Source organism: Cotesia glomerata, linkage group LG1, assembly GCF_020080835.1.
Source record: "Cotesia glomerata isolate CgM1 linkage group LG1, MPM_Cglom_v2.3, whole genome shotgun sequence".
Classification (NCBI taxonomy): domain Eukaryota; kingdom Metazoa; phylum Arthropoda; class Insecta; order Hymenoptera; family Braconidae; genus Cotesia; species Cotesia glomerata.
Genome location: NC_058158.1, coordinates 10,765,483 through 10,789,239, shown reverse-complemented (window position 1 = coordinate 10,789,239; position 23,757 = coordinate 10,765,483). Strand labels below are relative to the sequence as shown.

Below are 23,757 nucleotides of genomic sequence, written 5' to 3'. Positions count from 1 at the left end.
TGTGTACATGGCTTTCGCGGAGCTTTGATCGACGTGATGGAAACTCGCTCAGAGCCATGCAGAGGACCTGTTTTGATTTCGTAGAAATTTAATAAGAGATGAGGTGGCTAACGGATCCGTGCACCAAGATGAAACCAAGTTACTTTGATTACTTGTTGACACCCTGGGAATTAACCGGAGGTCTTTATAAAACTTCTAAGTATTCTCAAACTTCTCTCTTTGTCCTTCTCTTCCATGTGTTTAATGTTAATTACGCTTTTCAAATAACATCGCCTTTTAAATTTACGTTTGACATTTTAAATATATACTCAAAATACTTCTTTTATCTCAAGAATTTGTCGGTATTATTTTAATTTCAAATTATCATATTTTTACTTTAAATCCTTTGGGTTAATTAAAAACAAACTTTCTTTTGATAAAATTTTTTTTTTCGGTAAAATATTTACTTTCTATTTCTATTTTTATTTTTTTTAGAATTAATTTTTAATATACATAAAATATTTTGATAATAAATTTGCAAAGTTAATTTTAAGTCAAATTATATTTGAAAATTGTAATTTATAAAATTTATTAATTAAAAACTAGCAACCTTGCGTTTTTGTTAAATTGCACTGTACCTTCTTAAATATTGACATTTTTAAAGATATAAGCTCATCCCGATGTTACACTCATTAAGAGCTTTCATTTGAGTACCCACATGCATTTTTGATATATTTTTCATATATATATATATAACATATATTTTCAAGATATAAGCTCATCCTGAAGTTACACTGATCAAGAGCTTTCATTTGAGTACCCACATGCATTTTTGATATATTTTTCATATATACATATATATAATATATATAAATATATGAAAAACTGATGTGGGTACTCAAATGAAAGGTCTTGATGAGTGTAACATCGGGATGAGCTTATATCTTTAAAAATGTCGATAGTTCACAAGATACAAGGTCATTTCTTAATTGTGTATCTAGAGATAGAACATTTTTGAATGCAGCCTAAATATTTGTCATTATAAATTGAGTATTGGTGAGAATGATATAAAACCTTTGATTTGAATAAAATAATTTTTTCTATATCTTAAAAATGCAATAATAAATTTTTAAATAAATCTAATAAGAGTGTTTGATAGTAAAATTTTTGATTTTCATTAAAAATCCTAAAGATCTCTCCATTAACATAAACATTAAAAGAAGTTGATTTACGAATCTGATAATAATCAAGGAGAGCCGAGAGAGAACTTCCTGATTCTCATAACCGAGGTATTTTATGCCTTATACATACATATATATACATAAGAAGATCCTTTTGCGCTTGATGCTAATTGCACCAACGGTTGCAAGAAGATCGTACATTCATGGCGGTCCTGGACGATTTACAGCCTTTCTGACTTTGCACTTAAGAGTTATTTTCTTCTTTCGATATTTTCGTAAAGAGTACGACGTAAAATTGGTAATCGGTGGTTCGGTCATTAAAATTAAAAAAATTTTTTCATTTCAAGGCGAGTCATTTTCAAGGTCCAACTTTTTACTTTTTTTACACAATTACCCAAATTACCCCGTTATAAAAAAACAATAAAATTTCCAAACTTAAATTTTTACTATTGCTATAACTTTTTAACCAAATTAGAAAGCAAAAAATTCCTTGACATTTAAATTCGAAATTTCACAATCTATTTCTTAACCTCTGCTCAACAATATATATTTTTCAGTTCAATGGATGTAATTGGAGGCTCATCAAAGCTTGATTGTTATCAAGCTCTCTCCAAATAGAAATCAAATCCGTTGTATTCTTAATAAAATTAATGAGACCTAAAGACGCATCAATAGTTGAAGACCGAGCATTAATCAAATTCTTCGCCCACTTTTCTAACGTTCTATTATTGCTCGCAGATATTATTTCGCCAGAATGAGCGAGAGAATCCAACAGCAAGTCCGAATCCGCGTAACCTACTTCTTCATTTATACTAACAATGCCGGCGGGGAACATCAATGCCTAGAACATTCAATGAATTAGTATATATACCCAACCAAACCTCCTTAGCCATTCAATTTAGCATTCTCAGCAATAATAGCTAACCTGAAACAAGCAGTTGCCTTTCTCTGCTTTGGTAACGTAGTGATTCTTATTGCCAGCCTTTGTCCTTATGATAAAATTTTCCCGATCAAAAAACAGTTTGTATTGTCCAAAATTTTTCCTTTCATTCACATTAATTACCCTGACAAAATTTTTCAATTCTTGCCCACTAAATGAATTGCAAATTGTCAATTTTAGACACGTGAAATTTCCGTTCAAATATTTGGAATTTACTCCGTAGTTGTTTCGCTTCAAAATTAGCTCAAAAAGATCTGTGAAAGAATAAAAATTTCGCAGTTTTCCAAAATATGGATCATTTGTACAGTTTGAATGTATGTACGAAATTTTTGGGCTTGTTACGTAATTTTTTGTCTCAATTGCTAGATTATCGACACTCAGATACGATTCATTAAATTTGAACAAGTCATCAATGTTAATCATGTCACCCGGTTGCAAATTCATCATCAATTTGTGTCGAATTATTGGCTTGTGATAATTTCCAGGCAATTTTATCAATTTTGGAAGCGAGTGAAAGCTAAGATCGACCACGGTATCATTTTTAAGAATGCTCAAAATCTCTGTCCGATTGCTCAAAGGCAAGCTTTTGAAAGTAAAGAGGCTTTGATTGGCAGTTAGGTAATCATTTACGAAATTTTCTTTAGTGTTGTTATTGTCGGTGGTTATGATCCGACTTTTGAGGATACAAAGCTTGAAGAATTGTTTTTTGTTATTTTTAGAGCGACAAACATTTTTAGGGTTCACAAAAACCTGTTTTGGAAATTACAAAAAATTTTAATTATTTTTTGAATCATTTTTGAGGAATTCTGAAGAAACTTACTTGGAAAAGACAACGTCCGTTGATTAAGTCAGCGAGGTAAAATTTTGAACTGTTAAATTTTGAAGCTTCATTCTTTTCTATCATCTTGATCTTCATATTTTGCACACGAATGTTGCCACATACTTTAATAGTCCCGTAAGTGAAGGTTTCGTCGTTGATATAGCTTGAATTGGTAGGAAATAATTTAGTCTTTACATAATCAGTCTGGAACAAACTTTTGGCGCTCAAAAATCTTCTTTGGTTCACAAAAATTCCCGGGAAGAAACGGGACGCCGCTGAATTTGAGTCGAGGCAAATTTTCTTTGAAGATATGATGCTGAGGTGTGCACTTTCGTTCAGTTCGTAAGAAAATTTGGCATCCTCATAGTCATTGAAGACGTGACCGAGTACTTTGGTTGAAAATTGATTTAAGTTATTTATGTTAACAATGTCACCCAGAGATAATTTCTCAAGCGGAACCGTTTTTCCATCAATTTTCACAATTAAAGCGAGAATAATATAATAATATATTGTTGGAATTTGATAAAGAGTATTTTGAATCTTCATTTCAAAATTACTGACGCGTAGTAAGTCGAATTCTTTTTTAAAGTAAAAAGTTTTTTTATCTTTTGTCTTTTCCAATATCTATTAAGTATAGAACGTAATTACTCGCAATAGAAATAGAAATATAACGCTGTAATAATTGTTGATAAAAATTTTTTTTATTTTTTAAAAAATAAAATGTTTCATTATTTTTTGAAATGGCTTCGGGTATGTCGAAATTTTTATTACAATTTCGCCTGAGGGTTATGTATTATATATTATTATTATTATTATTATCATTATGCCAACTGTCGAGTACTATTGTGCAGTAATTATTTACACAGAATTTTTTTTTTGTCAACGTTTAATTTTTTGCATCCGTCAAAAATTGAATTGTTTTTTTTTTTTTTTTTTTTTTTTAATCAGAAGAAAAATAAATTCAAAGTTTGCTTTTAATTATAAATGATAAATAATGTTTTTAACTTTGGAAAATTTTACATTCCAAACGACGAATGTTTGTATAAATATTTTTATAATCACTGGACCAAAATATTGTAAAACTTTTCAGTTAGTACACTCGGCATCGGCAAATATTGTTCTATCATTCTTTGAACTAAAGTCCCGATAAATTGAATACTTTTTTGCAGCAAAACAAATACCAGTTTTTTCATGCAAAAATAATAGTTTGCGTTTAATGCATATCAAAAAAATTTTAAATCCATAAGACTATCGGAATTCTATGTTTCGAAGGTATTTTAGAACAAATATTTATTTAAGACCTAGCCGACGTATTTAATCATGCATATTTGTGACAATAATAATTTTTATAAGAGAAAAACTGGCTGTAACTCTTCAGATATTAGAATAATAATAGAAAAAATTATCATAAAAAAAAATTCAATTGAAATAAATTGCGTTTATGTCCAGAGAAATTATTTTTATAAACGTGCAATAAAAGAAATTGTTCTTTAGTTAACTATAAATAAAAAGGAAAAATATAAATCGCATCCTGTGGTTTTACCCAATGCAAAAACAATATCCAATAATAACTCCAACAAATATTTACTTGTTTACTTTTGAGACAACTATTTTGCTAGAAAATTGTAGAGTTAATAAATATTTATAATTTAATTATGTTGTCAAAGAATAACATCGGTTCTCTTCTTTACTGTAATAAAAATATGGAATTTATTCTTTTTTTGTTGAACTCTGTTGATAGGACAACAAAAAAGATCAAAGTAAAATATTCTCGATCTTTTATATGTATAATTTTATTTATTTTTGAGACTGTAGTTTATAAATTCAGTTGAAACTAAAATTAATTTAAGTCTTTATTATTTTTATAACTTGAATTTAAAATTTTAAATAATCAATTTATTATGACGAGTATTTAGGCAACATTCGAAAATGCTCTATCTCTAGAAACATAATTACGAAATGAGCTTGTATCTTGTGAACTATTGACATTTTTAAAGATATAAGCTCATCCCGATATTGCAATCATCAAGACCTTTCATTTGAGTACCCACATCAATTTTTCATATATTTATATATATTATATATTTATATATATGAAAAATATATCAAAATGCATGTGGGTACTCAAATAAAAGCTTTTGATGAGTGTAACATCGGAATGAGCTTATATCTTTAGAAATGTCAATAGTTAAGAAAGTACAGTACAATTTAACATAATTAAGAAATGATCTTGTATCATAAAATATTGACATTTTTAAAGATATAAGCTCACCTCAACATTACACTCATCAAGACCTTTCATTTGAGTACCCACATAAATTTTTCATATATTTATATATATTATATATTTATATATATGAAAAATATATCAAAATGCATGTGGGTACTCAAATGAAAGCTTTTGATGAGTGTAACATCGGTATGAGCTGATATCTTTAAAAACGTCAATATTTAAGAAAGTACAGTACAATTTAACATAGTTACCTTATATCTTGTGAACTATTGACATTTTTAAAAATATAAGCTCATCTCGATGTTACACTCATCAAGATCTTTCATTTGAGTACCCACATCAATTTTTCATATATTTATATATATTATATGTTTGTATATATGAAAAATATATCAAAAATGCATGTGGGTACTCAAATGAAAGCTTTTGATGAGTGTAACATCGGAATGAGCTTATATCTTTAAAAACGTCAATATTTAAGACAGTACAGTGCAATTTAACAAGTCATTATTTAATAAAGCAAAATTTTATTTATTTATATTTCACAAGTCACGGCAGTCACATAGTGACTAGTAATAATAATGATAATAAAAATTCAATAATGTTGACTACAATAAAGTACTCGTATCCAATATCTTTTATTTAATTTAATAAAAAAAAAAGTCCATGTCTGTTGCGACATATCTCCAACTTGTTCTGCTATCCCGTCCGTCAAGTGAAAAATTATTGTCTAAACAACAGTCAGAAGCTCTCAATCACTCGGATTCCTCCGAAAGTTTGGTGAGTATCTTATAAAGCAAAGTAGAGTACAGTAGCATCGAACGTGACATTGTCTTGTATTATTTTTTTTTTTGGGTAAGCTCTCTCATTTTACTTTTATTTTCCTTCTATCTTCCCCGGGGCTGTGTAACCTGAACAGCAAAGGAAAAAAAGACCCGTCTCAGATTGAAGTCGGCTGCTGTAGCTGTTGGGACTGAGTTTGAGTTGAGGGTGGCTATATATACGAGACATAAAAGACCATACTATCGGACACCGGTGGAGATAATTGAAGAAAAGTTAAAAAGTAAAACAAGAACAATAAGACGCGAATAAAAAGTTTCTCTGGACATCTACAATCGGAAGACATTGAGGGTCAAGTGCTGTTGAAGTTTCTCTCTCTTATATATATTCCCAAAATCGTTATATACTATTTGTATTATATCACAGCTATCTATACGATAAAACATAAATTGATCATACAAAACAATAAAATAACAAACAAATATCTTATCGAGGGTGTAATTTGTTGAGCACCAAAAGTGATTTACAAAGTTTTACCCAAAAAATGAATACAAGAAAAAAACTCTTGGTTCGAGGTAAGGTGCGGTGGGGGAGGCTGAGATAAAAATAATATAAAGACAAAGACAAGATTGGAGTCTCTGCAGCTCCTGCTCCTGCACTCATCCTATCCTGTTTATCCTCAGTATGTTGTTATGTGTTCGTATATGTTATGTATACATATAGAATATAGAGGAATGAAAGATATGACCGTGACCGCGTGGTATGTCTGGAATGTGGCCCGTCACTGCGAAGCGCAAAGCCCCCGACGGCAAACTGGCACATCTTCTTGATCCATACGTCCATTTTTTTTATTATTATTATTATATTTTTATTTTATCGGCTCTTACGGTAATAATTTATTCAATCGGCGAGTTATATAAAACTTGATAAAATAAAACTATTAGTGCGTTAAAAATAATCTATATTATTAAGAGAATAAGCAAAATTTTGTAGCCAGTGTATTAATATGACAAAATGGGTTTTTAAGGTTAAATTTGGGATCATTGGAAAGGTCTTGACCTGGAGTTGTGCCTTTTTAAGGTTTCATATCATTCTCACCAATAGTCAATTTATGATGATAAGTATTTAGGTTGCATTCAAAAATTCTCTATCTCTAGGTACATAGTTAAGAAATGACTCTGTATCTTGTGAACTATTGACATTTTTAAAGAAATAAGCTCATCCCAATGTTATATTCATCGAGATCTTTCATTTGAGTACCCACATCAATTTTTGATATATTTATATACATTATGTATGTATGAAAAATATATCAAAAATGCATGTGGGTACTCAAATGAAAGCTCTTGATGTGTATAATGTCAGAGTGAACTTATATTTTTAAAAATGTCAATATTTAACAAGATATGTGTTAATGCCCTGTATTTTCTTAACTATTGACGTTTTTAAAGATATAAGCTCATCCCGATGTTACACTCATCAAGGGCTTTCATTTGAGTATCCACATGCATTTTGATATATTTTTCATATATTCATATATATAATATATATAAATATATGAAAAATTGATGTGGGTACTCAAATGAAAGGCCTTGATGAGTATAATATTGGGATGAGTTTATATCTTTAAAAACGTCAATATTTAAGAAAGTACAGTGCAATTTAACAAAAGTCATTATTTAGTAAAGAAAAATTTTATTTGTTTATAGTTCATAAGTTACGGCAGTCACATAGTGACTTGTTTCATTATTATTGTTATATCATTTTTGTGTTAAATGTTGCGCGACAGTCGGCTATTTCCGTCACTGGATTGATTATTGTTTTCTCTACGCATCAATAAAAACAATGTTCGCATTTTTATAAATTCATTGATAAATTTTGCTATTTAAAAAAAAACAAAAGTTTGAATTAAAAAGAATAATTAAGTAGAATTTTAATCGATACCTGCAGACACTAAACGTTCAAAAGTACCGTAAAAATTAAAAAAAAAAAAAAAAAAAAACAGTTAAAGATAATCACTGTGATAGAGAGTATGATTAGACAGGTGCTCAAGAACGCACACCTGTCTGGTCCAACGAGATGCAGCCTTCAAATGCGTAATATATGAAAGGTTGAGTGTCGGTATTTAGGACAAGCTGCCAGATAGAAGAAGATATCTTTTAGGAATGGATAATCGATTTTAGGATTCAGCCACCTGCGGATTCTTGGCTGGAGGAGGACGGAGCCCTCGCTCTTTGCTAATTCTTTATATACTGGGGATAGAATTGGAGATGGCGAAGACTAAGAATGAATGCGTTCGACGTTACAAGGAAGATAAACTCTCGGAAACAGCTGGATCTTTAATGGAGTTTAAGACTCGTTGCTTAAGCTGAAAACTGATGCTCACTTCATTATCATTTTAGAATGTTTCGAACCCTAAGAAATTGTTCACCTGCTGTTTTAATTAGATCTTGTTTATTTACTTTGACTGCAATAGATTTAATGATCTTTAATTTGTTTTAGTTTTTAATTGTTTGTCTTATTTAAAAACACACTATTTGCAAATCTGGTTTTTTTAAGAAAATAATTTTTTATTTAATTTGTTTTAGAGTAATATTTATTTAAAAGTTTAATTTTTTCATTAATTAAATTGTTAAAAAATAAAATTTTTAACTAAAAATGTAAATTATTTCTTAAATAACAAATTTATTAAGTCTAAAAATTTTTTTTGTCAACAATATTGAGGTAAAAATAATAATTTTATACTTTTAAAATAAGAAATTGTTGACCTGCTGTTTTAATTAGATCTAACTTATTTATTTTGACTGCAATAAATTTAATGATCTTTAATTTTTAATTATTTGTCTTATTTAAAAACATAAGAATTGCAAATTCGATTTTTTTGTATTTAAATTAAATAATTTGATTTTTTTATTAATAAAATTGTACAAAAAAAATTTCATAAATTATTGTAAGAAAATAATTTTCAACTTAATTTATTTTAGAGCAATATTTAATTTTTTCATTAATTAAATTGACAAAAAATAAAATTATTAATTTAAAATGCAAATTTTTTTCTAAAAAGCAAATTTATAAAGTCTAAAAAATTTTTTTTGAGGTAAAAATAACAATTTAATACTTTTAAAATAACTAGTTTGCGGTAGATCGATCTAATTAATAATAAAGTAAATAATTAGGGGTCTTGGAGTCATTTTGTGGGTAAAATATATCAGAAGCTCGCAAGGAGGTACTTTACTCTAATTAGTATTCACATATTTACGATAGCCTCTAGGTTATTTGAATTTTAATGCCGGATTAAGTGGATCTATATAAGATAATCATTATTTAAGTCAATTTAAATTTTTTATAAAAATATAATATATTCTAAAGAGTTATTAAAAGTATTTAAATAATTTTCCTCTCGGCTGACTGTCAACGCTTTTGAAATTTATTAAAAATTTTCGATAAGAAATCAAAAAAGTCCCGTGAAAATAATTTATATATTCTTTTTATTTATCGCTATTGTTGAATAAAAATATCAATTATCTAGAATTTATTGTAAAAGTTTGTTTCTCATGATCGTGATGAGGGAAATTTTAATATTCTTAAGAACTTTTTTGATGAAATGCATGTTGATGGATAAAGAAACAGAAAAGAGATTGAAAGTCGTTTTTCTCAGCATGTAAGAGCCCTAGAGTTACACCTGCGTCTACCTGGAAAGTAAACATACCTGCTTGAAAGCAGACCAACCATACACTTTCGGCGGTGATAATTCTAAAAGTCAATAATTCAAAGAAAAATTACTAAAGACTTTTCTTTATTTAGGTTGCGCCTATTAGCACTTAAAAAGAGCCGACAGGTTTCAAATTATATATTTACGTCTGTGCGATCACAACTAAATTCCGATAGTTATTTAAAATTGATGGTGTTAGAAAATCAATTAAGGTCTTGGCTCTGTTTCCGTAAAATAATAATACTCCTTTGAATGCCGAGATCTGAGGGCTAGGAATCTTTTAAAGGATTGATAACTTTATCGTTTGAGTGTAAAAAGCATCACTGGTATATATTCTGGGGTGACAATGAGATTGGCCCCTCTTTCATGCAACAGAAGTGACTTAAAAAGCTCAATTTCTCAACCCTCAGCTGCAGAAACCCAAGAAAACCCCTGAGAATATCCTCGAGGGAGACAATGAGGTGAGAAGAAGCTGCGCAACTTTTGTTCTTAAAACATAATAAATGTATCTTCTTTTTTCTTCAATCCCTTTTTCTTCTCTTTTAGTTGGAGCACGCTTTTATCTTGTTTTAAATCAAAGAAATTTATTATTAAATCCAAATAATTCTTCAATTTTATCATTTTTGAAGCTCACTAATGCTAAATTTAATTAAATATCTAATTTAATTTCGCCGATAATTAATTTTATTTTGACAAAACATCCAATTAATTTCTGCAAATTCACTCGCCTTATTGTCGCTGTTCAATTAGTAGATTCGATGGCTCAAGCTCGATACGTTTGAGTAATTGCTGTTTATTTTGGGCCGCATTTTGTAATTTTAAACACTCAAGGTATCGATCGATACTTCTTATTCACACGGAAAAAATTTTGCTTTTTAAATTACACCACAAGCGATACTAAAATTGCATAAGAGTCCTAATTTTGGAATCTCAGAGATACAAAAATTTTATCTCTGTGGTGTCAATTTAATATCAGTTTTAGCGCTTGCGCAAACCAACTGCGCTGGTCAGTCCAGGTAGAGATTATATTCCAACTCTTCTGTTGGAACTAAACGCTGTTTGCGTTTATATTTTTTCACATTTATTCCTAAAATAATAATAAATATGCAGCCGATTATTTTGGGCATTTTTAATTTAAAAGAATTTTCATTGGAAATACCAGTCAATAATTTTAAATATTTACTTCTTATATTAATCGAGCTTAGAATATAGAATATAGCAGCCGTAAAGTTAGTTCCACTGACAGAAAAAAAAATTAACTTGAATCAAGTAAATAATTTTGAAGAACTTCATCTTGATTTGAACAGAAAAATTCTTAAACTAAGAAATTTTTCTTGGTTTAAGTAAATTTAACTTGATTCAAGAATTTTTCATTTTGATTCAAGACAACGAAACTCTTTAAAATTATTTTCTTGGTTCAAGAATTTTTCTCTAGAGTAAGTTAATTTTTTTTCGATGTTTAAAAACACATCCAAATTTTGTATCACCTGATGAAATTTTCATCACTTTTTATTATAAAATTAAAATCCCAAATTTTTTATTTTTTATTGCTAAAAATAATAAATTATTCTAAACAAAAAAGGTTAAAAGTTTTTGAACAATAGCCTGAGCTTTCCCGAATCTATATAATAATAAAGGGATTTAAAGTTAGCTCGTTATAATTTTCATGAAGTAGCCTTGTAATAATTAAAACTAGGTAATAAAAATTTCAAATTTTCTTCAAAATATCGAACTTTAATTTGTTCGATAAAAAATGTTAAACAATTTGGATCGTAAAAAGCTCGAGCCTGAACCTGGCCATGAATCTCGAATTATGTTTATAATAATTAACGGGTAAAAAGTGAGAAGTGGTCGGTGTATGGTAGGTAAACGAGATACTGTACAAGTAGAAAGAGTAGAGAGTGTACAGATTCTTGTGGCTAACACATAACAGCTTAGGACAATGAGCTTGGTCCTGTGGTTCGAGCACAGCTTCGTGTGGTTACCGAAGCTAGTATGGAACAATGTAAACCAACTCAGCCAAGGGGAGACAAACTACAATTTCATTAAACCTCGTTACTGATACTATTATCCTTATAATTTAACATTTTGTAACAACCTGTAATTACTTAAAAAACCTCCCCTTTTAAATATACTCTGTCTAAATAATTACCCGCCCTAATAACATTTGTTTAACAAACGCTATTACTTTTATTATTTTTATTTAATTTATTAATTTATTTCAGGTTTATAGCTCGTAAAGGATTCGCCTGTATTTAATCTGCTGCATAAACTGCGAGCCCTTCAGTCAACTTTATGTTTCAGACAAAAGGTTACTTCTAGTGTAATTTTGACAATGAGAGTACTGTTATTGTTGGTGTATTTAAATTTTACTTATTTTACGGCTTAATTCATCGTATAAGTACGGAAGGTGCCATTGTTTTAAAATTTATTATCAAATTTTTTACAAAAAAATCGACAGCTTTTTTTTTTAAATTAAGTAACATTAAAATTCTTTAGATTCAACCTTTCAAAATCTTCTAACTCCTTTATGGCTGGTCGAATTTAAAAAACTTGGATATATTTTTATAGAGAGTTAAAAGCTCTACAAAAAAAGTCTAGTAATTTTTTTAAAAATCGGCTCATTTAAAATTTATTTAATTTTAAATTTGAAACTACAAAAAATTGGGGAATTTTTTCAATTTTTGATAAATTATTCATTTATTTAAAATTTTTGCCCTAAATTGGCTTTTTAAAAATTTTTTTAAGACTCTGAAAGTATCTAGATTGTATAATGAAAGTATTTTTGTCAAAAAAAATTGTTTTAATAATTTTTTATCAATTTTACAATGCATTTTTTAAAAAAATTAAAAAGAAAACATTAAATACTTGTATTTAAAAATTAAAAAATTTCTGACAAAAAAATAGAAGAATGCGTCACTTGTCCCCAATAATCAGCGTATCAAATTGTCTCATTTAAAAGCTCGTAAAAGTTGTGAAACTTTTTCAATTTTTTATAAATTATTCACTTATCACCAGTTTTTTTCTCTAAATTACCTTTTTAAATTTTTTTTTTCAATTTTTAAGGTGTCTAGATTGTATTATAATAGTAATTTTGTCAAAAAAAATTGTTTTAGTAATTTTTTATCAATTTTACAAGGCATTTTTTCAAAATCTTCGTTTAAAAAAATTAAAAAGAAAAAATTGAATATTTGTATTTAAAAATTAAATTGTAAAAAATTTCTGACTAAAAAATTGAAGAATGCATCACTTGTCCCCAATAATCAGCGTATCAAATTGTCCCATTTAAAAGCTCGTAACTAAAAAAAGTACTCTAAGCACCCTTTAAAGTGTGTAATTTTAATTTGAAAGAATTTGTAAAGAATAAAACTTAACATTTAAGAAATTTTTAGGCGTGTTTATTTCTTATGGCCTCTTAAGGAAGTATTAACACACCTTAAAGTGTAGAAAGTTGCTACAAATTCTTTCAAATGAGAGTTACACGGCTTACAAGTTAGTCTTTTAAATAGATTTTCAACGCCTTGCTGATAAAAAAAAAACTGAAAAAAAAATAACTTGATTCAAGAGAAAAATTCTTGGACTAAGAATTTAATTTTGAAGAGAGTACACTGATAAGATTTGTTTATAGTTAAAAATATTTGTTAATATTTAATAAATCATTTATTAGAGAGCACTTTTTAGTATTAAAAAAATATTTCTTAGTATTTAAAGTGATTTGTTTGTATTTAAGAAATCTGATATTCATTTATTAAATATTAATAAATCTTTTTAAATACTAAGAAATATTTGTTAAGGACTAAAAAGTGGTCTCTAATAAATGATTTTTTAAATATTAGCAAATATTTTTAACTATAAACAAATCCTTCTATCAGTGTAATTGTCTTGAATCAAGACGAAAAATTCTTGAATCAAGAAAAATTTCCTTAAATCAAGAATTTTTCTCCTCAAATCAAGAATATTAAGTTCTTCAAAATCAAGAACATTTTTTTTGTGTAGTGTCCATTAAAGAATTTAAAATGTTTAAAAAAGAATTTTTCAATCTAAGTAATTTAAGATTTAAATTTATTTCCGATATCCTAAGAATTAATGCAAGTACATTTTTAGATTGAATACTAAAGTGGATCAATAGTACGAGAATTATCTTGTCAGTTGTTTAAAAAAAGATATCTTAAAAGCGGAAGGCGGATATTCCTGTCCGATTACAGTTTTTCAATCCAATATTTATATATTTATATTAATAGTTAATTATCTCCGAAGATTTATTGATAAAATTCTGAGAATAAACGGGTCTAGCTCTTGAGATGATCGTGAACTCGTTAACTTATCTCATTGCACTTCTATTCCAGATAGAAATACTTCCGGCTATCAATATTAATAGGCTTGGCATTAATTTCACAGGGATAACTCAAGTAGCTGGAGAAATAGTGTAGGACGTATTTAATAATTAAGGTGTCATCTGGGCGTTGCAAATAAATTTCCTCGGTTGGTTAGACGATACTCAGGGAAATTAAATTTGATAAATTTATAATTAGTTTGAACCGTAACCGTTATTATATTATATAATATATACAAGAGAATATTATTCGAAATTAGTCTATCGTGAATTGATGTCCCGAGTTTGTGTATACACAGGGGTAGACAAGGAGTGGGAGTTTGTATAGATAAAAGCTTGTTACCAATTCACAGAGATAGAGATAGAGATTGAGACGACGATGGAGGAAATGAGGAATGTAAATCTGTTGCTTTTACATTAATTCTCCTTTTCATTATCATTGTCTCGAGTTTATGAATAATTAATGGACCGATTTTGTAAAACGATAGAGATTTATTTAATGCTGAATAATTTGTCGGAGTTGTAAGATAAATTATTATTAAACATAAAACGTAAGGTACTGGTTAATTATTCGAGATATTTTGAATTATAATGTCGGATGATCTATTTAATCAAATTATTGTTTTAAAAATTTATTTCAAGACTGTTTTATTGATTATATTTATATTAATGCATTGTTTGATGTTATTTTTAAAATAATAATAAAAGTTTTGTAAAGTCTTTTTGAATGTAATATATAATTAACTTTCGAAGAAACTTTGGTATTTTTATTTGTTTCAAGACATCGGAAATATAATTAAATTTAAAAGTTTTTTAATCCATAAAAATTACTACAAATACTATTTATATTATTATTTTTATTTTTATAAATTACAAAACTTTTAGGATCGCAAACTTGAAAATTAAATTTTTTTTTGTTGGAATTTTATTTTTTATTCAAATTTAATTAATTATTGAAGTAAAAATTTATTTTTAAATTTTTTGTGAGAATTTAATTAAAAATTAATAAAAACTAGCAACCTTGCAGTCACTATGTGACTGTTAACTATTGACTTTTTTAAAGATATAAGCTCATTCCGATGTTACACTCATCAAGAGCTTTCATTTGAGTACCCACATGCATTTTTATATATTTTTCATATATACATATATGTAATATATATAAATATATGAAAAATTGATGTGAGTACTCAAATTAAAGGTCTTGATGAGTGTAACATCGGGATGAGCTTATATCCTTAAAAATGTCAATAGTTTACGAGATACAAGGTCATTTCTTAATTATTGATATTTTTAAAGATGTAAAATATATTATTAATAAAATAATTATTAAAAATTATTTATATTTTTAAAGATTTAAGCTCATCCTGATGCTACACTCATCAAGAGCTTTCATTTGAGTACCCACTTATATATATTTCATATATATATATATGAAAAATTGATGTGGGTACTCAAATGAAAGGTCTTGATGAGTGTAACATCGGGATGAGCTTATATCCTTAAAAATGTTAATAGTTCACAAGATACAAGGTCATTTTCTAATTATGTATCTAGAGATAGAGAATTTTCGAATGAAGTCTAAATACTTATCATAATAAATTGACCATTGATGAGAATGATATGAAACCTTGAAAAGGCACAAATTTAAATCAAGACCTTTGCAATGACACTAAATTTCATTAAAAATACTGACTATCATATGACTATCCTGGAGACAAAATTTTTCTTATTCTCTTAATAATATAGATTATTAAATTAAATTTTTTATTAATAATTAAAATTAATTTTGAATAAAAAATTTCTGAATTTGTATTAAAAATGAATAAAAATAGTTTTTTATTAAAAATTGTCTGCTTAATAAATTTCTCTTATGAAAACAAAGTCACCTAAGCCATAAAATATATCTTAAAAAATCTAACCCGTGAAAATTCACTCAATCCCACAGATATTATTAAAATTTTTGGCACAGATGGTTTATAAATATCTATGCAAAGCCGTATGTGAGTCACTATCTCGATCTGCAAAGGGATAGGACATTTAGAAATTCTTTAAATGGCAGCGCCAGAGAGTGAGGAGAAATGCATTCCTAGACAAATTCTTGGCTTAAGGCCATGCGAATTCAGGGAATCGACAGTCGAATCTTTAAATTTTATTTCAATGCCTCTGGCATTAGATCACTGGAACGTCGACATCGACATCTTGCACCCAGCATCTCATTTCCCCAAAATTGGCTCTTTTGATATCTGAATTAATTCGAGGCTGAATGGCCTCGAAAAAGGAGGAGGATCATTTAACCGAATTCCGGTTCCGGGTCTTGTCTAGTTCCTCGGAAACGAGACAGAGCAGACTGGAGCGAAATTAGTGCGGCTGACTAGAGGCCGGATAGAAGATTAAAAAATAATTAAAAACATTGATTAAAAAGCGAGTGGCGGGGCGACGATATCTGTGCCATGCAGGCGCAACCATTAGAAAAAATAAAACTCGGACTAAAAAGAGCGTAGACATGGAAGAGCAAGGCAAGAAGCGAGGACTGAGGCTCAAGCCATAGCAAAGGATATAAATATAGATGCTATATATATTTACACCATACGGGTTTAGGTTAGGTAGGAGGCAAGAGAAGTTAAGTCGCAGGCATCTCGTGTGCCACGAGCAAGCGGTAAGGACCCAAGGAATGCGCTCGTCCGATCCCACGGCTTTTCCCTTCCCCTTCTCTCGGAGCTTCAGCCGTTCTCCAGCCGTTAAGGCTTCTCCAAGAGTATGCTCCTCCAAGTAACCCAAGTGTACAGACTTCAGGCTTGCTCTTGGTATGCATCTGTGCTCTGAGACCAAGGCACTGTTGAGGCTATCGTATCAAATTGTCCAATAAAGAGGAGGCAGATCTTCAATGGATCTAGAAGGCTTTTCCTTTCTTTGGATCACTTTTGATCATTCATTAGGCTGGAGACCTTCTTGTTACACTGATAGAAGCATTTATTTGTATGTTAATTGTTAACTAATCATTTATTAGAGACCACTTTTTAGTACTAAACAAATATTTTTTAGTATTTAAAATGATTTGTTTGTATTTAATAAATCTGATATTCATTTATTAAAAATTCGCTTTAACTATGTGACCAATCTTAACCGAATTATTACGAAATTAAAAATTTTTTTAGAGTTTCAGTTTGATTGAAAAAGTAAATTTTTTTTTTTACTAAAAAGATTTTCCTTGAAATCGAAATTTAACATTTCTGTGATCTAGAAGTCTTAAAGATTCGAAATAAAATAGTCATATTAAAAATTAATTATTAAATTGATTAAATAAATAGCAAAATCCATTAAAGTGCTACTAAATTATCAGTGATAATTTAAAGAAAAATCTTGAAGAATTGTTTTATAAATTTTTAAGATACTTTTATTAAAATTACAGAAAAATATTTTAAATTCATAGTTATTTTTTCAAGGCATAAATGTTAAATTTAAATTTTTTAATTTATAAAAAAAAAATATTAAATTTATACAGGAAAAAAAAATTAATTGTCAATTTTACTTTAAAAAAAAACTATATAAAATTATTTAATATAATCAGAGTATTAAATTGTATTATGAAATAAATTAAAAAAAACTATACAGTGGAATAAAATACCGATATGTTACGTGTTCGACAAAAATGTCGCGGGTATTTACGATAAAAAATCGCCTTGGAAGAATTTCGAAGGAATTAAAAAGAGAAATTAGTAGAATAAAAATACTTGGCGGCGCTTCTATGTATATTTATCCGCGTGGGTTACTTTCAGGTTGGTTGAGCGGCTCGTAACTAACACTTCTGTTTTCCAAGATAATCCGGTGGTCTCGTTTCACGGGGTATTATCTAAATCGTATTTACACGGAGCTGGTGAAACTTGTGACCCTTCCTTTAACCTTTACACTGTAAATCTGTGTGTGTGTTTGTGTAAATAGTTAAGTAGTTACAATAGTTTGTCTGCTAGTCTGTTCGACTATGTAATACTTGTCTTTAACCTTATAGACTTAACCATAAGTTCTGTTATGACTTGACTAATTAACACACAATTAAACTCCGTCCCGTGAGGCTTCATAATTCCCCTTCGTTCCGTAACATTTTATTAATTTCTTCGTCAGGTTTAACACAAATGTCAAGAGTAACATGCTTTTTAGAATTTATTTTATTTGTGAGATAATTTACTCAAAACAAGGCGGAAAAAAATTATGTTAAAAGAAAAATAGTAAATTTACAGAAATTATTTTTTAAAATTGTAATTACTATGAAATAAATTTTTTTATGTCACACCTGAAAATAATATTTAAATTTTAATAAATATTTTATTAAATTTCCATTGAAATTTTCCAAAAAAAGTTGAAAGTTTTCCCGTGTTTTCGGTATTGTGTATAACTCGGCTGAGCGTGATGGAATTTTCACTTTGATGTCAATAGAGCAGAGCACGACCAGAGTGGTGAATAAAATAAAGTACGGTTTCATTGTCAAGAATCATTTGAGGTCCCTAAAATACGAGAGAGACAGCAAAATACGATTGAATAGTCAAACATAGTTATTCACAAACACAGAATGGAGCATATACATAATATGAACTCAAAGCCAAGAGAAGGGCCGTGAGTTACACCTGGTAGATCCTCAATAACGCATTAGTTCCTTTTGAAAATCCGATATAATACTCACTTGAACTTCAGACAGAGTTTTCAGTTCCTCTACTGTTAAGGAAGGCGCACAGGTATAATAAATATACGGTGGACAATTTGATAACTTTTTAGAATTGCGGATAAAAAGAGCGAATACGAGGGTATAATTGGCACCACCCGTGGGTCAGATGAATGTCGAACGGCATTGGTTTCCATTAGCCGTCTCCTTTTGTATTATTTTGCTGTTCCATTCCCTTTTGATGGTGTATTGTTATTGTTGCTTTGGCGAGTTCGTTCCAAGTCTCTTGAAGACTCTCGCTATAGAAGTAAATAAAGAATAATGGATTTAACTCGAGGACGTATTATGACTAAAACATTTTTTCCATATTATTTTTCTGGTCTGATCTCTCCAACACATCATCCGTAAATTCGTTCATTGTGCTACGATCTGACATACTGAGAAAATGGACAAGAGTGTCCTCCATTGTCGCGTGGCTCATCGATACTCTCCGTCTTGAGAATACTTATTCGTATTGTATTCGTTTGACTGGGGTATTTCTGTTTGTTATTTTGTAGTTTATATTATATTATAAGCTTTTAAGAACTATCTCAGTAGCTTCTTAAATATCATTATAAGACTTTTAATGCTAAGTCACAATGCTCCAGATGACAAGTACTTTTTTTATATTCTATAAACAATGCGTACATTCAAAGTATCTTTATCTTTACATTTTTTTTTGTACTGTTCATTATTCATATGTTTGATATTGAAACAAGTTTTGAAGATAACTCCATAAAGGTTTATATTTAAATATTTTTTTATAATTAGATCAATCTCTACTAATTTAGTGATCTAAAAATTTTTTCACTGTAAAATTAGTAATTTATGATGATAATTATTTAGGCTGCATTCGAAAATGCTCCATATCTAGATACATAATTAAGAAATGACCTTGTATCTTGTGAACTATTGACATTTTTAAAGATATAAGCTCATCTCGATGTTACACTCATCAAGACCTTTTATTTGAGTACCCACGTCAATTTTTCATATATTTATAAATATTATATAGATGTAAATATGAAAAATATATGAAAATGCATGTGGGTACTCAAATGAAAGCTCTTGATAAGTGTAAGATCGAGATAAGCTTATATCTTTAAAATATATATTATATATATCACATAATTGAAAAATGACCTTGTGAACTATTGACATTTTCAAAGATGTAAGCTCATCCTGATGTTACACTCATCAAGACCTTTCATTTGAGTACCCACATGAATTTTTCATATATTTATATATATTATATATATGTATATATGAAAAATATATGAAAATGCATGTGGGTACTCAAATGAAAGCTCTTGATGAGTTTAACACCGGGATGAGCTTATATCTTTAAAATATATGTTATATATATGTATAAATGAAAAATATATCAAAAATGCATGTGGGTACTCGAATGAAAGCTCTTGATGAGTGTAACATCAAAATGAGCTTATATCTTTAAAAAAGTCATTAGTTAAGATAGTATAGTGCAATTTAATAAGTCATTATTTAATGAAGCAAATTTTATTTACTTATAGTTCACAAGTCACGGCAGTTACATAGTGACTGCAAGATTGCTAGTTTTTTATTAATAAATTAAATTAAATAATTGAATGAATTATTTTTCCATTAAAAACTTTAATTAAATGTTTATTAGTCATAAAATTTATTAAATAATTAATAAAAAAAAAAATAAATTCATTATTTACAACCTCGCTAAGAATAGTAGTAGCTCAATTTGAGTTTTAACTGCACAAAAACTCGATTTAATTTCCACAAGGGCATTATAAACTCAGATAGACAATAACTTAAGCCAGTGATGCGCTTTCTTCATGTATTACACCCTTTGTTCTTATTTCTTGTTGTTATTCTTGCAGTACAACTGAAGATGGATAATTGGTGAGCGTTAACAGAGAACAAACTGGTTCGTACTTTGGTACTTGTACTAAGAAGACAAGGGACAAGGCCACATGGAGGATATCAAGCTAAAGTCAACTATCGCTGCTCAGTGTTCACTGTATTTTCTTTCAATTACCATTTTGGTGTTAGCAATTAATTGTCACGTTTCTCGTAAATCCCAGTTGCTTTTATAGCGATGGAATTTTTATCCTCGAGTCACGTTAAAACCGCTAAAGCTCAAGAAAATACCATCCCTTTCTTTCTATATGTGTCGACGACAACCGAAGGAAATGGAAGAACGGTGTACCGAGTGCAGACGTTGAAAATATAAAAATTCTTTTAAAAAATCCTGTGAGGAAAAGGATTGAAGCCAAGAATGGAGAACTTGAGAGATGAATTAATAAAAAAATTATTTTAGGCCTCGATTTTCGCCGGATTACTGGCAGAGCTCATTACGTGATTGGCTAATAATTTAGAAGACTTTAGAAGACCCCGTTTGCTAAATCCCAGACAGCCGGCTTTCCCGAGGGAGTTAACGTCGCAGTTGTTCCAAAGCCCTAATCGGCTTTCTCTATAAGCACCTAATTACATGTACGTATGCGAGAAACGAAAGTGTTGATAAATATTGAAGGCCACCTAGCGGCGAAAGTCCTTGTTACTCTGTTCTAGCGAAAATTCTATCGATTGACCTGATTTTTGAGTATTTTGCTGATTTATTTAAATTCTTATCGTCAATTTGGTAAAGAAAGGAAAACTCTTGATGGAATTTAAACAATCGCTTTCGATAGTTTTGAAGCCTAGAAAGTATCTTTTGAACGCATATCAGCGTGAATTAACAAAAGTAATGTCACGACAGATATCTTTGAAGAAATCGATCTATTTGAAGGGTTCTTTAGGTCGGAATAACCTAGATATAATTGAAGTTTTATGTTTATGTTAAGTAACTCAGATTTTTTGATAATAAATATTCTTTTGTGCACTGAAAAAAATTAATTTGGTTCTAGAGAAAATTTTTTTGGTTTTTTAAATTATAAATTTTGTACATTTTAAATCTATAAAAATTTATTTTATCAAAATTTTAGTTGAAATTGTAACTTTTACATTTTAAAAATGTAATTTTTTGTTAGACTGATAAAAAAATTAATTTGATTTTAAAAAAATATTTCTTCTAAATTTCATTTTATTAAATAATTATTTTAAATAATTTTCTCGATTAAACATTTTTTTTTTATTTAATAAAATTGATTTTTTTTACCAAAAAATTAATGAATCAAACAAAATTTACAAAAAACCAAGAAAACTTAATTCAAGAATTTTTCTGCAAAAAATTATAAAAAAATTTTTTTTTTAATCAAATAAATTATTTTCCCACTAGAAAATTTAATTATTCCAACGATACCATCGCAGAATTTTTTAACTGTAGTTTTTACATTTAAAAAATGTCATTTTTTTTTATTTTTTGTTAGACTGATAAAAAAATTAATTTGATTATAAAAAAAAATTTTTTCTGAATTTTATTTGATTAAATAATTTTCTAGGTTAAGAATGTTCTTTCATTTAATGAAATTAATTTTTTACCAAAAAATAAAGGCAAAAAATTTAATGAATCAAATAAAATTGACAAAAATTAATTCAAAAATTTTTCTGAATTTTTTTAACAAATTTTCTCGATAAAAAATCTTCCTCTTTAATTAAATAAATAATCTTTCCACTAAAAAATTCAATTATTCCAACGATACGATCCCAGAATATTTTAATAAAAATTTAAGATCCCCAATGACTCTGCAAGACAATACAATTACCATGAAAGGCTTTAGCATCGCTCATATTCCGTCTGAACTGCTTATCATTACACACTAAAATGATAATACTCGTAAGTAGTAAAATAAATATAATCGTCGCGCCTTACTTCAAGCTTCTGCATGTGTCCGCATCGGCAGCAGCAGTAGGACATGTAATCCGGTAACGCCGGCATGAATTTAAGTTGCTCCTGATGCTGGGAGTACTCGTCGACGAGTTTGCGATAATGAACGCGAAAAATAGGTTTTGTTGTTCCTTGGGTTGACTTCCCGAGACGTCCCATAATCGCCGTTAATGCTGTCAGGCTTCTGCGCCTGCGTATCAGTCTCCTCATACCAAAATAAGATCTAAATTGCTTCTATCCGACTAGCTATTTTTTAAACCAACTTCAAACTTTAATTAAAAAAAAAAAATATTCACAATCTTTAAAAACAAATTCACTCATAATAAATTATTCACTGAACATAGAAAATATTTTTCCGGGCATCTCACTCAGAGTTTCACTGAGAGACCTCATGTTCGTACTCTACATCCGCATCGATCCAACGATTGATCACTAGAAAGCTGTTGAACTTGGTAACCTTTGCTGGAATGCGATTCGCGGTTTTAAATTTAAAATAATTGGCTCTAAATAAAGTGATTAATTTTTTTTCTCGATGTTTAGGTAATTAAATTAATTTTAATTTCATTTAATTTAATAAAAGGAGTCACTAAACGCGAACCGAACCGAAAGCAGTGGAATAAACCGCGTGTAGTTTTACAGTACAGTACAGGAAAGAGTAGATGGACTGAAGCTAACTGAAGACTGAAGTGGAAAGAGTACATGAGCTAAGCGAAGGGCAACTAAGAAAGCGAACGGCCCACACGGCTCAAATCCCCACCAGATCTGCCACGCGGCCTGCCTCTCATCTCATTCTCTCTCACTAATACTTGTTTATAAGTTTTAAAATACAGACGGAGATTGTATGGCCTGTGGTGTGGGTACGGACCTATTTTCTTCCTCGCAGAAGTAAAGGCATTAAGTACGTATGTACCCGTACCCGTACCCGTACCCAGCAAGGCGGCAGCTGGCGAATGCCACCTCGTACTCCAAAGTATTGTATGTTACTTGTGATATGTGATGTACTTTGAGTTTTACTTTTAGGCTCTCCTTCTTTGACCTTACCTATCGTGATGCCGTTAATTGCTTCAATTTCTTTCAAATGGGGGATTTAAATAATTGTTTTTAATGACATTGATTTTTGGAGTGAGAAATGGCCGGTGATTTAAGGGAAAGTGTGATCTTGATGGTGGAATCACTTTCGGTCGAGATTTGTGATAAGAAATTTTGTGGTAGAGATTATAATGATTATTTTGGGTTGCTAAAATACAGGTGAATTTTTTTTTTTAT

General features: G+C 29.0%; 1 protein-coding gene across 5 annotated transcripts in view; it reads right to left on the bottom strand.

The window, feature by feature from the left end:
• Positions 1–23,757, bottom strand: part of LOC123274982 (tensin-4-like) — a 213,405-nt gene that overhangs the window by 25,646 nt on the left and 164,002 nt on the right. Inside the window, exon 1 of one of the 5 annotated variants that reach the window (XM_044742823.1) lies at positions 22,477–23,178. The exons of the other annotated variants lie outside the window; for them this stretch is intronic. Coding sequence (XP_044598758.1) covers positions 22,477–22,701 — 225 coding nt within the window. The 5' untranslated portion in view covers positions 22,702–23,178. Of the gene's footprint in view, positions 1–22,476; positions 23,179–23,757 lie in introns of those variants that run through there. 5 annotated transcript variants of the gene reach the window in all.